Genomic DNA, 17,107 nt, shown 5'->3' with positions numbered 1-17,107 from the left:
TATTCGCCCCAGACAAGTTCGGGGAGGTTGAGGGCTTGTCCAAAATGAGATCTGGATCAGTCCTGATAAAAACAGCGTCCTCTGCCCAGTCACAGGAGATACTCGCTTGTGACAAGCTGGGGGATGTTTCTGTAACCATCATGCCCCATAAGAGCTTAAATATGGTCCAGGGTATCACATTTCACAGAGACCTTCTTTTGCAGTCCGACAATGAGCTGCGCACCAATTCAGCGCGGCGAGGTGTACATTTTGTCGGGCGTGTCCACCGGGTTCCAAAGGATAATCAGGTTGCCACCGGTGCCTTCATCTTGGCCTCTGAGGGTGCTACATTGTCCAAGAACGTTCAGGTGATGGTCTACTGGAGTGAGGTAAAGCCCTATATGCCTGTCCCGATGTGGTACTTTAAGTGCTGGAAGTTCGGTAATATGTCTTCCCACTGTACGTCCAGCATCACATGCCGTTATTGCGGACGCCCGTCGCATCTCAATACTCCATGTGTCCCGCTTCCCATCTGTGTCAGCTTGCTCGCCTGACTGCAGACTTCTCCAGAAAGAAGGGAAAATCATGGAGTACAAGACCCTGGACAGACTGACCTACACTGACGCTAAGAGAAATTTTGAATGCCTGTGTCCTGTGCGTATGACATTGTCTTATGCCGCTGCTACTACATTTCTGGCACCATCAGCTCTGCCAACCCAAGTCACCTCTCAAAGCCGGAAGACATCAGCTGTCCCCTTGATGGTGGGGGGCATTTCCCTCCCTGTTACTCCTGCACCATCTACTTCGGGAGCAACACCACCCCAACCATCGGGGACATCCATCCCCACTTCTAAGAAGGAGAAGTGTAAGCCTTCTTCGGCTTATCTTGATAAGAGTGAGTCCCTTGATTCACTCCCTTCCCAGGTTTCTTCTAGTGGTAAAGACGACACCCGCCAGTGGCTGAAGAGCCCAAAAGCAGCTGGTCGTAGGGCTTCATGCTCATCCTCAGTCCCGGAGACTGAGCCAGTAAAGTCCTCCCAGCCAAGGAGACCCAAGGAGCAGCGAGAGAAATCCAAATAGAAAATCACTAAGACCAAGGAAATATCGGTTGCACCCACACCACCGCTACCTACAAGCTCTGCGGCTGAGGATAGGGTGGAGATTTTAATGACTGCTGAGGACCTAGATCTTGCCAAACCCTCACACCATGGATATAGATTGCTCAGGCAATAAATCGGTGGCAGCAGGTGACTGTGAGGCGTAAAATGCATCATTGAATGTTCCATGCCTTCCCAGTCTCACGATATCAACCTCCAGTGGAATTGCAGTTGTTTTTTCCACCACCTGGCTGAGCTATGGCTACTGTTAAGCTTCACACCTGCTATCTGCGTTGCCTTCCAGGAAACCTGGTTCCCAGCTATGCCGACCCCTGCCCTCAGAGGTTATGAGGGGTATTACAGGAACCATAGTGACTATAATTGAGTGTCAGGTGGAGTTTGTGTTAATGTCCTAAACTCGGTCTGTAGTGAACATGTGGCTCTTCAATCCCCTCTTGAAGCTGTGGCTGTCAGAATGACGACGCAGGAAATAACTGTCTGCAGTGTATATCTTCCTCCAGATGGTGCAGTACCCCGGAATGTATTAGCTGCACTGATTGATCAACTCCCTAAACCTTTCCTACTTCTGGGAGATTTGAATGACCATAACATAACCCCTTGTTGGGTAATACCATGCTTACTGGCCAAAGCAGGTATGTCGAAACTTTACTGTCGCAATTAGACTTCTGCCTCTTAAATACTGGGGCCGCCACACATTTCAGTGTGGCTCATGGTAGTTACTCGGCCATTGATTTGTCAACTTGTGGCCCAGGACATCTCCCATCTATCCACTGGAGAGCACATGACAACTTGTGTGGTAGGGACCATTTCCCCATCTTCCTGTCACTGCCCAACGTCAGGCGCATGGACGGCTGCCCTTATGGGCTTTGAACAAGGGGGACTGTGGAACTTTCTCCTCTGCTGTCACCACTGAATCTCCCCCACAGGGTAACATCGATGTGATGGTTGAGCAGGTGACTAGCACAATTGTTTCTGGGGCAGAAAACACGATCCCTTGCTCTTTAGGGTGCCCAAGATGTACAGCAGTCCCTTGGTGGTCACCGGTAGTCGCTGAAGCAATTGAGGAGTGTCGGCGAGCTCTACAGTGGCATAAGCAGCACCCTTCTCTGGAACTCCTCAGAGCCTTTCAATGGCTCCGTGCCCGTGTTCGCTACCTTATCAGACAATGGAAGAAAGAGTGTTCGGAGAGATACATCTCCACCATTGGGTGCCACACGGCACCTTCCCAAGTTTGAGCAAGGATCAAACCTCTTTTTGGGTACCAGGCCCCAACAGCTGGCCCCCGTGTTACCATAAATGGCGAGTTATGTATCGGTGCAAACACAATTGCTGAGCACTTTGCTCGAGCCTCTGCATCGGAGAATTAACCCCCCCTTCAGCTTTTTTGCACACTCAAACGGAGGCTGGAACATATGGTATTGGTATGCCGGCAGTCGGGTTGGGTCCTGGAGTCATGTGGCTTGCCCATGGTCGCTCTACCACCGATAATCTTGTGTCCATCGAGTGTGCCACCCGAACAGCCTTTACCAGACGGCAACACCTGATTGCCCTTCCCCCCCCCCCCCCCCCCCCCCCCTTACGTAAAGCATATGACATGACTTGGTGACATCATAGCATTGTCGCATTGCACGAGTGGCGTCTCTGGGGACCACTCCCAATCTTTATCCAAAACTTTCTGTTGCTCCGTACTTTCCATGTCCAAGTTGGTGACTCCCATAGTTCCATCCATATCCGGGAGAATGGAGTCCCACAGGGCTCTGTATTGAGTGTCTATTTTTATTGGCCATTAATGGGCTAGCAGCAGCTGTCTGGGCCCCCGTCTCACATTCTCTGTATGCAGTCGACTTCTGCATTTCATACTGCTGCTCCAGTACTGTTGTTGCAGAGCTGCGCCTCCAGGGAGCCATCCACAAGATGCAGTGCCCCCAGGGGGTCCACAAATCTTTTGTGGATACGTGCGTAGCGAGCACGGGACCCCGAGCTAATGTGGCCTTCCTTCCTTTCCGGGCTGCATACCTTCCCTTTCCGCATCCTTCCCCATCCCTCTCTTCGCCCCTCCTCCCCTCACCTCTGGCTCTTTCCTTCCCTTTCTCCCCATCTGGGAGTATGGTTTGTGCCTACGTCCGGAGACGGACGTTCGTAAATTTACTGCATTCTTCGCCTTCCTTGCTTTTCTATCTTCTTCCTTCCTGTGTCCTTCTCCTTTCCTTACCTCTTCTCTTTACCCTTTTCTCCGCTGCGGCGTTTGAGACCTCTCTTCTTTCCTTTCCCTTTCTTTTTCTTCCTCCCTGTGCGTGTCTGAAGGCCGACCCACGCCCTTTGTGCGTAGCCGGTGACGGGGTAACGCGTAATTCCCCGCCCCGGGTAGACACGTACGACACGTACGTACCCCCTGGTAACGGCCAGGCCCAGGGAGGGGTGATTACCCGAGCTGATACCTTCCGCAACTGCCGATTGGTCCCTCCGTCCGTTTGTCGGGAGGTGTGACCTGACGTGTGAACAATCACCTAAGGCGGGAGTGCCCTCAGAGAGGGCCCCCACAAGGGAGGAGCGCGCCATCGGAGACGCCGGTAATCATGGGGGATTCTTCCGCAATGGTTTCCTCACCTTCCACTATGTCTGCTCACAAACGTAAGTATACTGAGTCTCAGCCACAGACGGTTCTTCCATCGTTGCCACAGTTCCTTGTTGTTTCTCGGTCTGACGAAGGTCACGACTTCTCCACGGTCAACCCTTCCATTATACAGAAAGGTGTCGACGCAATTGCAGGTCCTGTAAAGTCTTGTTCCAGATTACGGAATGGCACCCTGTTGTTGGAAACACACAGTGCCCTCCAGGCACAAAAATTGCTGCGTACTTCTCTGCTTCACACCTTCCCTGTCCGGGTGGAACCGCACCGTACCTTAAATTCCTCGCGTGGAGTCGTTTATACACGCTCCCTCGATGGATTGTCTGACGAAATTCAGCACTACCTGTCTGACCAGGGCGTAACGGCTGTTCATAGAGTTATGAAACGGGTTGACACGAACATCATTCCAACCCGCACTGTCTTCTTGACATTTGACAATGTTCAACTCCCATCGAAAATCAAAGCAGGCTATGAGATAATTTCCGTTCGCCCTTACGTCCCCAACCCTACGCGTTGCTATCGATGTCAGCGGTTCAATCACACCAGCCAGTCCTGTTCTAATCCGGCCAAATGTGTTACGTGTGGCAAGGATGCCCATGAGGGTGCTTGTCCACCTCCATCCCCTCGCTGCATCAACTGTATGGGTGACCACGCTGCTTCCTCTCGAGATTGCCCCGTTTTTAAGGACGAAAAGGTCATCCAGGAAATCAGAGTGAAGGAAAAGGTGTCGACCTTTGCTGCTCGAAAATTATTCGCCAGTCGACAGCCCACCGTACCTCAGACAGGAAAATACAGCACTGTCCTGGCTTCTCCTCGGCCAACAAAGGAGGCGGCCACGCAGACTTGCGACCTCACCTTTAGTACCACGGTCGTCCGATCGGCCAGCGCCAAGATCGCCCGTTCAACTTCACCACTTTCGCCTGCCCACTCTATGGCTCACCCTTCGTCGGGTTCTGCTAAATCTCGAGCCTAAGTCAGATGCCAAGTCTTCGAAAAAAGAGCATACTCGTGAAGAGTTTTTACGTACCGCAACTTCACAACCATCGGTTCCTCCTTCATCTAAACATCATACTTTCAAGAAGGCTACAAAGAAACCCAGTTCCTCTCCTTCTCCACCAAGGCGTGTCCCATCTACAGCACCACCTGGCGGAAATCGCCCTCGGCCGTCTTCTGTGTCGCTGAGGCGCACTGCTGGTGGCCGGTCAACCGGCCGATCGCTGGTGGCAGGAGCTGCTCCTGACCAACCTATGGATCAGGATCTTCTGCCTTCGGCTGAATGCCATTCCATGCTGTCGGTCGCTAGCTCCGAGCAGTCTTCGAGTTGACAGCAACTTTGGTCACATTCCTCCATTTTCTGTTCACCCCATGTCCATTATCCACTGGAATATCTGCGGCATTCGAGCCAATAGGGATGAATTGTTGATCCTCTTACGATCCTACTCGCCAGTCATCTTCTGTCTTCAGGAAACAAAGCTGCGTCCCCATGACCGCTTTGTTCTCCCTCATTTTCAGTCCGTCCAATATGATCTCCCCTCTGTTGACGGCTCTCCAGCCCATGGAGGACTCATGATTCTTCTCCATGATACTCTCCATTATCACCCGATCCCCTTACATACTTCCTTCCAAGCTGTCGCCGTCCGTCTTTCCCTTTCTGGTTACACGTTCTCTCTTTGTACTGTATACATTCCATCGTCCACACCAATGGCACGAGCTGATCTCCTTCATCTTCTGGGTCAGCTTCCACCCCCCCTATTTGCTGGTTGGGGACTTCAATGCCCACCACCCGCTTTGGGGATCTCCACATCCTTGTCCTCGTGGCTCTCTATTGCTAGACGTCTTCCACCAAGCGGATCTAGTTTGCCTCAACACTGGGTTCCCTACATTTTTGTCTGCCTCCACGACACATTTATCTCATTTGGACCTTGCGGTCGGTACTGTTCCGCTGGCTCGGCGCTTCGAATGGTTCACCCTTGATGATACTCACTCGAGTGACCACTTTCCATGTGTCTTTAGACTGCAGCCTCATCTGCCATATATGCGTCAGAGACGCTGGAAGTTTGCCCAGGCCGACTGGACACTTTTTTCGTCTCTAGCGACATTCGATGACTGTCACTTTCCCAGCGTTGACGATGAGGTCACACACGTTACCGACGTTATTCTTACAGCTGCGGAACGTTCAATACCACGCACCTCCGAATTGCCCCGGCGCCCCCCAGTTCCTTGGTGGAACGAGGCATGCCATGACGCAATACGTGAGCGGCGACGTGCTCTTCGCATTTTCCGTCACCACCCTACATTGGCGAACTGTATCCGCTATAAGCAGCTCCGTGCGCGATGCCGTCGCGTCATCCGCGATAGCAAGAAGGCAAGCTGGAAATTCTTTATTAGCTCATTTAACACCTTCACTCCCTCCTCGGAAGTTTGGAGTCGGCTTCGACGGTTCTCAGGCGCGCCAAGTTTCTCCCCGGTCTCTGGGCTTACTGTCGCACATGATACCTTAGTGGACCCCGTCGCAATTTCTAACTCGTTGGGTCAGCACTTTGCTGAGATTTCGAGCTCTTCAAATTACCTGCCAGTGTTTCTCCCGAAGAAACGTGCAGTGGAAGAGCGACATCTTGCTTTCTCCTCTCAAAATCACGAAAGCTACAATACTGTTTTCTCCATGCGGGAACTCCAACATGCCCTCTCTTCTTCTTGCTCCTCCGCCCCAGGACCGGATGGTATCCATGTCCAAATGTTGCTGCATTTATCAACCCATAGTCTGCGTTACCTCCTTCGCCTTCATAATCGAATTTGGACCGACAGTACCTTTCCCAGACGGTGGCGGGAAGCTGTTGTCGTTCCCGTTCCGAAACCTGGAAAGGACAAACATCTCCCCTCTACCTATCGCCCCATTTCTCTCATGAGTAGTGTCTGTAAGGTTTTGGAGCGTATGGTGAATTACCGTTTAGCTTGGTGGCTGGAATCCTGCAGTCTTTTAACACCAGCCCAATGCGGATTTCGGAAGCATCGTTCTGCAGTTGACCATCTTGTTGCTCTCTCCACTTACATCATGAACAATTTTCTCCGGAAACGCCAAACAGTAGCCATATTTTTTGATCTGGAGAGAGCATACGATACCTGTTGGAGGACAGGCATCCTCCGCACACTGTTCTCTTGGGGCTTTCGCGGCCGGCTGCCCCTTTTTCTTCGCGAATTTATGGCAGAGCGCACTTTTAGGGTGTGGGTGAACACTACTCTCTCCCATACTTTCTCCCAAGAAAACGGGGTACCCCAGGGATCCGTGCTGAGTGTTGTACTGTTTGCCATCGCCATCAATCCAATTATGGATTGTCTCCTTCCTGATGTCTCGGGCTCCCTCTTTGTGGACGATTTTGCGATCTACTACAGCTCTCAACGGACCAGCCTTCTTGAACGGCGTCTTCAAGGATGTCTCGATCGCCTCCACTCGTGGAGCATCGAAACCGGCTTCCGTTTCTCACCCAGTAAGACCGTTTGTGTTAATTTTTGGCGACGTAAGGAGTTTCTTCCACTCTCCTTACATCTAGGTCCTGTCACCCTTCCGTTTTCAGACGTCGTTAAATTCTTAGGTCTTATGTTTGACAGAAAACTGTGCTGGTCCTCCCACGTTTCCTATCTCTCGGCTCGCTGTCTGCGATCGCTTAACACCCTCCGTGTCCTGAATGGTACCTCCTGGGGAGCGGACCGAGTGGTCCTTCTCGGCCTCTATCGCGCCTTAGTGCGCTCGAAATTGGATTATGGAAGCATAGTCTACTCCTCTGCTCGGCCGTCTATTCTTCGGCGTCTCGACTCTATCCACCACCGTGGATTAAGTTTAGTGTCTGGAGCTTTTTACACTAGCCCTGTGGAAAGCCTTTATGCTGAGACTGCTGAACCTCTGCTGTCCAATCGGCGAGCAGTCCTCCTGAGTCGTTATGCTAGCCATCTGTCTTCCATGCCTGCTAACCCAGCCCATGACATATTTTTCGACGCCTCCTTTGATGTAGGGTATGCAGGCTGCTCCTCCTGCCTACTACCCCCGGGAGTCCGCTTCCGTCAACTGCTCCATTCTCTTTCCTTCCGCTTTCCTAAAACCTTTTTGACAACTTGGGGTACAGCACCGCCTTGGCTCCGTCCCCGGATCTGCCTGCTCTGTGACCTTTGTCAATTTCCCAAGGATGGTACCCCTCCACTTGTTTATCGTCTGGCATTTGCTGCTCTCTGTGCACAACTGACAGACGCCACATTTATTTACACCGACGGCTCGAAAACATCGTTAGGTGTAGGGAGTGCCTATATTGTTGGCGACACCCCAAATCGCTTTCGGCTTCCTGACCAGTGTTCGGTTTATACTGCGGAGCTTTACGCTGTTCTCCAGGCTGTCCACTACATCCGCCGCCATCAGCGGATACAGTACGTTATCTGCTCAGATTCTCTCAGCTCTCTCCTCAGTCTCCAAGCTCTTTACCCTGTGCACCCTCTGATCCACCGGATTCAGGACTGTCTGCGCTTGCTCCACCTGGGGGGCGTCTCGGTGGCGTTCCTCTGGCTCCCGGGACACGCTGGTATCTGTGGGAATGAGGCGGCCGATATAGCGGCCAAGGCTGCAGTCTCTCTTCCTCGGCCAGTTATTCAGTCGCTTCCCTTCACTGATCTACGGAGCGGTTTATGTCGCAAAGTTGCTCATTTATGGCATGCGCATTGGTCAACACTTCCCCGTAATAAATTGCGGGAAGTGAAAGCCCTTCCTTGCGCTTGGACCTCTTCCTCCCGAACGCGTCGTCGGGAGGAGGTAATTTTAGCTAGACTCCGGATAGGGCACTGTCGTTTTAGCTATAGACATCTTTTAAGCGGCGATCCTCCCCCACTCTGTCCCCACTGCTCTCAGCTGTGGACGGTTAGACACCTTTTAATTGAGTGCCCCTATTTTAATCCGTTACGCTCCCGTCTACAGCTCTCGCCTGATCTATCGTCGATTTTAGCAGATGACACGCGCTCAGCCGACCGCATTCTCCAGTTTATTAGTGACAGTGAAATGACGTCAGTCATTTGAAGCTTTTTTGGGGACAACCACCCCCTTTCTGTAGTGGACTTTTAAGCATTCCTTTTATTTTTAGTTTCTCCAATTTTATGACTTTGTTCCCATTGCTGCTGGTTTTCAATTTCGGTTTTTTACTGTCTTAAGTCACGGGCTGGGCGCTAATGACCATAGAAGTTTTGCACCCTTAAAAAAAAAAAAAAAACAAAAAAAAAACACACAAGATGCAGTCATGGGCTCTAGCCCACTGCTTTCAGGTTTCAGCCGCAGAGTCGTGTGCCATGCACTTCTGTCGGCGTTACACCATTCATCCGGAACCCGCACGTTACCTTAATGATGATCCCCTGACTGTAGTGGAGACATATCAATTCCTAGTACTGGTTTTAGACTCTCGATTGACGTGGCTCCCTCATCTTCGTCAGCTTAAGCAGAAGTGCTGGCAGCACGTTAATGTCCTTCGTTGCCTGAGCAGCACCAATTGGGGTGATGATTGCTGTATGCTGCTGCAGCTGTACATAGCCCTTGTCCAATCCCGAATTGACTATGGGAGTGTGGTATACGGTTCGGCAGCACCTTCAGCTTTGCATTTTTTTCGACCCTGTGCACCACTGTGGGGTTTGATTAGCGACAGGAGGTTTTAGGACGAGTCCATTGACCAGCGTACTGGTGGAGGCTGGTGTCCCCCCACTGCAGATCAGACGTGCGCAACTGCTCGCCAGTTACGCAGCACACATTCATAGTTGCCGTAGCATCCAAATTACTGTCTCCTTTCCCTGCCCGCTGTATTCCATCTCCAGCATCAGTGGATCAGATTGGGGCTAATGATTGTGGTTCGCGTGCGGTCCGTACTCTCCGAACTGGAGTCCTTCCCTTTACCCCTTCTACTTGTGGTCCATTCACGTACGCCTCCATGGTGTAAGCCTCGGCTGCAGCTTTGTCTGGACCTTTTGCATGGCCCTAAGGACTCCGTTTACTCTGCTTCTCTCCACAGTCACTTCCTCTTGATTCTTGGCGTGTTCCAGGGCTGTGAAGTGGTTTACTCAGACGGCTGATAGTTGCATGGGTTTTGCATATGTTCATGGAGGACATATTGAGCAGCACTCCATGCCAGTTGACTCCAGTGTATTCACTGCGGATCTGGTGGCTATATCTCGTGCTCTTGAGTATATCCCCTCATGCCCTGGTGAGTCATTTCTCCTGTGTACTGACTCATTGAGCAGCCTACAAGCTATCAACCTGTGCTACCCTCGCCACCCTCTAGTAGTGTCCATTCAGGAGTCCATCTATGCCCTGGAACAATCCTGCCATTCCCTGGTGTTTGTGTGGGCCCCAGGACACGTCGAAATCTCTGGCAACGAACTTGTCGACAGGCTGGCCAAACAGGCGACTCGGAAACTGCTTCCAGAGATAGGCATGTCCGAAGCTGATCTGTGTTCTGTCTTACACTGCAGGGTTTTCCAGCTTTGGGAGATGGAATGGCATAACAGCATGCACGACAAACTGCATGTCATTAAGGAGACTATGAATGTGTGGAATTCTTCCATGCAGGTATCTCGCAGGGAATCAGTTGTCCTCTGCTAGCTCCGCTTTGGCCATACGTGGCTAATGCATGGTTACCTACTCCGTCGCGTGGACCCACCTCAGTGTCGTTGTGGCTCCCAAATGACTGTCGTCCACCTCTTGCTGGACTGCCCATTTTTAGCCGCTCTGTGGCAGACTTTTAACTTTCCCACCACCCTGCCTTTGGTGTTGGGTGACAATGCCTCCACAGCAGCTTAGTTTTACGTTTTATCCGTGAGAGTGGGTTTTATACTTCTGTGTAGGTTTTAGTGCATGTCTTTTGTCCGTCTGTGTCCTCCACCCTGGTGCTTTTAGGGTGGAGGTTTTTAATGTATTGGAGAGTGGCTGGCTTTCCCTTTTTATTCTCGTGGTTGGCCAGCCACTGTAATGTGCTTTCATGTTTTACTGTCTTCTGTTTCTAGCATGTCTCTGTTGTTTTCTTGTCCCCTCTTGTCCCCTCTTGTTTCTTATTGTGTTTTCTGTTTGTCTGTTTTATTCTCACAGTTGTGGCATTGTTATGTTAGGACCAAGGGACTGATGACCTTGTAGTTTGGTCCCTTCTCCCGCCTCTAAACTAACCAACCAACACATCCATAATGTGGATGTTTCCCGGAGGCAACAACTACTCAGCATCTTTAACCTCTTTTGGCTAGGTGCCTTTCCCTCGCAATCATGACAGTATAGTTACCGTATCCTTAAGCCTGGGAAGAACCCAATGTCTCTCAACAGCTACTGCCCAATTAGCATGATTAATGTACTTTGTAAACTGCTTGAGAGGATAGTTAGCTTCGATTATCAGGGCCTTTTGTCCCCATATCAGTGTATCTTCCTGGAAGGATGCTCTATTACAGACTGTTCACTCAGTTTGGAAACAGCAATCTGACAAACTTTAACTTACCGTTGGAACCTTGTCGTGGTCTTCTTTGACCTGCACAAGACATAAGATAGGGCTTGGCGCCATCTCATTTTAGTTACCCTCCATGACTGGGACTTTTGTGGCCCTTTTTTTATTTTTATCAGCAAGTTTTTATCCCATAGGCTCTCCGGGTCTCGAGTTCTCACTTCTCAGGACTCTAATTCAGGACAGTGGTGACCCACAGGGTTCAGAGTTAATTGTCACTCTTTTCCTCATAGCCATCAGTGAGCTTGTAGCATTTGTTGGGCCTTTGATTACCCCGGCTTTGTACTCATATATCGATGATTTTTGCATCTGGCCAAGCTCTCACTCACTGGCATCTGCTGAATGTTGGCTCTAAGGTGCCGTCCGACGGGCCTCTGCATGGACCCTCACCTACAGCTTTTGTTTTCTCCCGCCAAAGTGAGGATTATTCATTTTTGCCATTGACCCACAGTATACCCGATCCAGAACTTGATTTAGGTGACCAGTGCGTAGATGTTGTAGCACCGTCCCGTTTCTTGGGCCTTATGTTTGATAAAAAGCTGACATGGCCGCCGCATATTCACCACCTGACTGTGCTTGCGGAAGCTTAATGCTCTCCGCCTCCTGACGCACATATCTTAAGGTGTAGACCATGCTGCTTCTCCCCATATTTACCTATCGTGCTCTGGTTTTGTCCAGACTAGCTTATGGTAGTCAGGTTTATGGGTCAGTTGCTCCTACTACTCTGATAATGCTTGACCCTGTTCACCATTGTGGGATGTATTTGGCCATTGGTGCCTTTCGTGCTAGTCCCATTGGCAATCTGCTCGCAGTAGTGGGGATTCCCCCTGTACAAATATGGTGGAGCCAGTTCCTGGTTTCTTATAAAATTGCCATTCGCCATTTCCCCAACTATCCCATGTTCCCTGCACTCTTTACAAATGAGGGATGCCTCCCTCCTGATACCTGCCATTCTGAAATGTCACTCTAGTAGAGCTGGCCAGTTTTGGATGCAGAGTTGTGGTTGTGGGAAGCTATAGTATAGGTTCCCCAGTACTGTAGGGACATGGAGTCCAGAAAGCTTCTCAACAGGAACATTGTTTATTATTTGACACTTTCCACATGGTACGTGGACAATAGAGGCCCAGGGATGAATCCTGGCTGGTAGACTGTGTGTGAATCCCTAATGGAATGCTGAGTCAGCACAACAGCAGCTGGAGGAGATGGCAGCATTGCTGAAGCAATAGTGTAACGTCTCTGCGGTGCAGACAGACACCCTGAGGTGATAAGAGTTGAATTGGGACCCTCAGAGATTAGGAGATGCCACTGCCAGGACATCCAGTGTGTCCTCGCCCCAACAGATTCCGCTGAAAGCTCGGAACCATCAGTGCTAGTTGACAGCTAACAGATCAGAGCCATCTACATTTACATCTACATCCGTACTCCACAAGCTACTGTAAGGTGTGTGGCAGAGAGCTCTTTGTACCACTACTAGTCACTACCTTTCTGTTCTACTCGCAAATAGTGAGAGAGAAACATACACAATCTAATTTCTTTTATCTTATTGTCATGGTCCTCAAACCAAATGTACTTCGGCAGTAGTAGAATCATTCTGCAGTTAGCTTTAGTTGCTGGTTCTCCTAATTTTCTCAGCAGTGTTCTGTGAAAAGAACGTAATCTTCACTCCGAGGGCTTCAGTTCGTTGTTGACAGTGCTTGATGATGAGCCTGGAGGAGCTTAGCCATACATGTAACTGATAACTGTTGCGGAGACTGAAGATCCACAACAGCGAAGGAATGTTGATGCTGGCTAAAGGAATGTTGCTACTGCCTGAATGGGAGCATTTATAATTTCTCTGATCTGATATGTTAGGACGTGTGGTAGTCTCCTGTCATGTACTTGGCTGTGTTACACTGTGTAACAATAGTCACCACTATTGCAGAATGCTGCAGCACAGGTGCTGCACCATAATTGTTGCAGCACTCAGCTTCATAATTAATTCAGAGGATGGCCCACATATCCCGTGCCTGGATACGAAGGCCTGTCTGAATTTCAGGTTGCAACAATATAGTGCTCACTCGACAACATATGTCAGAGGGAGTATGATAAATGACAATCCTTCTTTCTTGTACTTATTTCATTTGCAGGTAAGGGATTGCAAAAAGGACTCTGCTAATAATCAGTTTCTCTAGTTTTTAGCATTATGGTAAATACAAATGATATGTGGAAGGAATTAACATGCTTCTTAATTAGTCTAGGAACATTAAACTAGTAATTTTAAAAAAAAGTTAGCTTTTATTAGCTAGTAATGTAGTGTTGATTGTTATAGTTGAAAACTCAAATCTGATGAATCGTTACTGTAAAATGTTGTTATTGTACCAAATAATATTTAGTGCATTGCAAAATTGTATGCTTATAATAAACCATGTTACTTTCACAGCCTATGGGAACGTAAAAGCTACTAAGGTGATCAGTGACAGAGCTGGAGTGTCCAAAGGATATGGCTTTGTAACATTTGAAACTGCAGAAGAAGCTACTCGTTTGATGACACAGGAGGTAAACACGTTATTGTTTGTGTCATTGCTGTTTCTTGTGGCAAACACAGTTGTTATTTAAAGTCTGTTTCCCAGCTGCCTCTCAAATTTTTCTTAATATTGGTGCCAGTTCTTCTTCCTATATGCAAACTGAGGTGTTACACATTTTAAAAGGAGCTAGGGCATTTTTAGCTGAGGTCATTTAAATGCGTGACCCAACATAGCTGATTTGAATTCTACAAGATTGTGTGTGTGTGTGTGTGTGTGTGTGTGTGTGTGTGTGTGTGTGTGTGTGTGTTTGTAGGGGGGGTGGAGGGGAGGACTCGTCACAAATAACCCTTAAATAGGGGAAAAGAGGTGGTGAACATTCATCATCATCAGACTGTACAACAGTCACAGGTTAAATCCAAGTTTTCCCTACATTGTCGTGTGTGTGTGTGTGTGTGTGTGTGTGTGTGTGTGTGTGTGTGTGTGTGTGTGTGTGTGTGTGTGTGAATGCCAATTAGAGGACTGATGAGGATGTTAGTTCAGTGGACCCCTCAGCGATGTTCGGGAGTAGAAGTGCACGTGCCAACATTGCATACTAATCTTTAACACGCATGCCACTGCACTCGGCAAGTGCTCGTGTTATCAGAGGAAGGCAACGGTAAACATTCCTCTATGACCTTGCCCATAACTGCTGTGGATTTGTACCGTATTTACTCGAATCTAAGCCGCACTTTTTTTTTCCGGTTTTTGTAATCCAAAAAACCGCCTGCGGCTTAGAATAGTGCAAAGCAAGCGGAAGTTCTGAAAAATGTTGGTGGGTGCCGCCACAACTAACTTCTGCCATCGAATATATGTAGCGCTTCACAGGCATGCTTTGTAGGCACAAAGATAAATACTGGCACCAAATCCTCTGCGTCAGTAAATAAATTAAAAAAAAAGTGGAAGACGAGCTTTTTTTCTCCGCCCCGAATTTCGACCACTGCATTTTCATACATTATCCAACGAAGTAAATACAAATTCCGTATTGTTCATCTTTGAATGTAGCAGCATTTCAATGTACTACGAAAATCCGACTGGCAAGACTGTTTGGGATGTTTGTCAATATGGCCAACTCTACGTTCTGAATTTTTTCCTACCTGTGAGAAACTTTTCTCTCCCCTTGAATTTAGAGTCTCAAATTTCAGATGTGGCTTAAATTCGGGAATTTTTTTTCCTTGATTTTGAGTCTCATTTTTCCGGTGCGGCTTAGATTCGAGTGCGGCTTATATCAGAGTAAATATGGTACATTATCCCATAGTTTGTTGACTATGGAAAGTAGATATTCTTTAAATGGTGTGTACTTACTACCTATAAATGGCAAGTGTTACAGTAACACTTGGCTTATTTTGAGTGGTAGAAAGCCACAAAGTCTCAAAGCAGTTTGTTTTCCTTTAATAACAAGTCAGTAAATTGAGTTGTGTAGTATAGTCAGGTTTAAATGTTGCTCAGTCCCTTTAGGAACTTCATTTAAATGGTTAGTCTGCTAGAAAATGTGCACAAAGTTAGGCAATAACTTCCTTAATGACATTTTCACTCTGCAGCAGAGTGTGTGCTGATTTTGAAACTTCCTGGCAGATTAAATCTGTGTGCCGGACAGACTCGAACTTGGGACCTTTGCCTTTCGCGGGCAAGTGCTCTACCGTCTGAGCTACTCAAGCACAACTCACGCCCTGTCTGCACAGCTTTACTTCTGCCAGTATCTCGTCTCCTACCTCCCAGACTTCACAGAAGTTCTTCTGTGAATTTGCAGAAGTAGCACTCCTGGAAGAATGAATATTGCGGAGACGTGGCTTTGACACAGCCTAGTTCGGGAATAAGATTTTCACTCTGCAGCGGAGTGTACTTGCCCGCAAAAGGCTAAGGTCCTGAGTTCGAGTCTAGGTCTGGCACACAGTTTTAATCTGCCAGGAAGTTTCAATAGCTTCCTTGTAAAATGTAAACTTTCACTGCCAAAAATGTGGCAGACAATAAAATATTCCAGGCTAATATGCCATGGTCAAATAAATTTCACATTGAAACCCAACATTTCGTCCCTATCTGTGGACATTTTCAAGGGGTTTGTAGCTTCTTTGCGTCAGATTCACACCCTGGCTCTCTACTGACTGATAATGTCCTCTATCGATCAGAGCATTCAGAAAAGTGTGTTCAGTTGCCCTACCGCCATGACTTTGTTGGTTGCCAAAGGTGCACGAAGAACCTGTTCGTCTGAGACCCATAGTAAGTACTAGACAACATTGTTACAACTGTACATGGGCCAATCATACTCCCATATCAATGATTTGGTACATTTTATTAGTAAATTAAATGGCACAGCAATCCGGAGGAAATGTTTGTTAGCTTTGATTTGGCATCACTGTTTAATATGGTTCCGCTCAGTGAGATGTGGTGTGGCAACAGCTGAATTGAATTTTTCCTCATGGTATTGCAGAACTGTTTAAATATTGCATTACGACCATGTATTTCAAATGGAACGATGAGTTCCATGAACAGACTGATGGCATGACTGTGGCGAGCATCTTAAGCCCAGTTATATCGAATTTCTTTAAGGAAATGTTCAAGGAGCAGCATTGGAAATTGGCAACAAAAAACAAATATTTGATTCTGCAGTATGAAAGGTAAGTTCGTTTTGTGGAGGCATGGCAGAGAGGAACTACGTCATTTTTTACAAGAATCTCAGTGGGATTAATCCGAAGATTGTTTACCATGGAGGAGGAGGAGGAGGAGGCAGGCAGGCAGAAGATTAAATTTCCTTGATGTGCTAGTTGTCAAGAAAGATGATGGTAGCTTAGGCCACACAATTTACCAAAAACCAATGCACGCAGTCAGTTACTTACACTGCGATTCAAACAAAAGCAAGGCATCATACAAATATTGGTGAATGGAGCAAGGAACATCTTTGAACCATAGCCACTCGACACAGACTTAAAACACCTCACCAGTGCATTGCATAAGAACGGTTATTCGTCGCCTGAGTTAATGTGAGCGTTAAGACTGCCATGCAAAAATCATGGTGTTGCACAAGGGCCTGTGAAATTTAAATTTTCCTGCATTTCAGTGAGGATGTTACTGGCCGCAGAGGAAAAATCTTTAAATTGGAAGCTACATGTTCATCTAAAATTGGCCAAGGAAGCTTTCAAACTGCTGAAAAAAGCAGGAATTCATAGGATTCAATGTACTTGTGGAGATCAGTATGTGGCTACTACACTCATACTCATAAATTAAGGATAATTGCAGAATGTGGTGCCACACAATGTGGCACTACACAAAACTGGAGCTAACAGCATAGGCACATAGGGAACACACACGACACAGATCTGTAAGTCCACGGTTTTGGTGATAAGT

The 17,107-nt window shown here is 48.2% G+C and overlaps 1 protein-coding gene across 7 annotated transcripts in view; it reads left to right on the top strand.

Annotated features, from left to right (window-relative positions):
- LOC126177081 (transcription initiation factor TFIID subunit 4-like) overlaps nt 1-17,107 on the top strand; it is a 155,554-nt gene that overhangs the window by 12,134 nt on the left and 126,313 nt on the right. For all 7 annotated transcript variants that reach the window (XM_049924321.1, XM_049924318.1, XM_049924323.1 and 4 more), the window contains one exon: nt 13,645-13,760. In XM_049924321.1, the coding sequence (XP_049780278.1) occupies nt 13,645-13,760 (116 nt within the window). The remainder of the gene's footprint in view (nt 1-13,644; nt 13,761-17,107) is intronic.

This window comes from Schistocerca cancellata, chromosome 3, assembly GCF_023864275.1.
Source record: "Schistocerca cancellata isolate TAMUIC-IGC-003103 chromosome 3, iqSchCanc2.1, whole genome shotgun sequence".
NCBI classification, from domain to species: Eukaryota; Metazoa; Arthropoda; class Insecta; order Orthoptera; family Acrididae; genus Schistocerca; species Schistocerca cancellata.
Note: the sequence above shows the minus strand (reverse complement) of the source record. Positions and strands in the feature narration are given on the sequence as shown.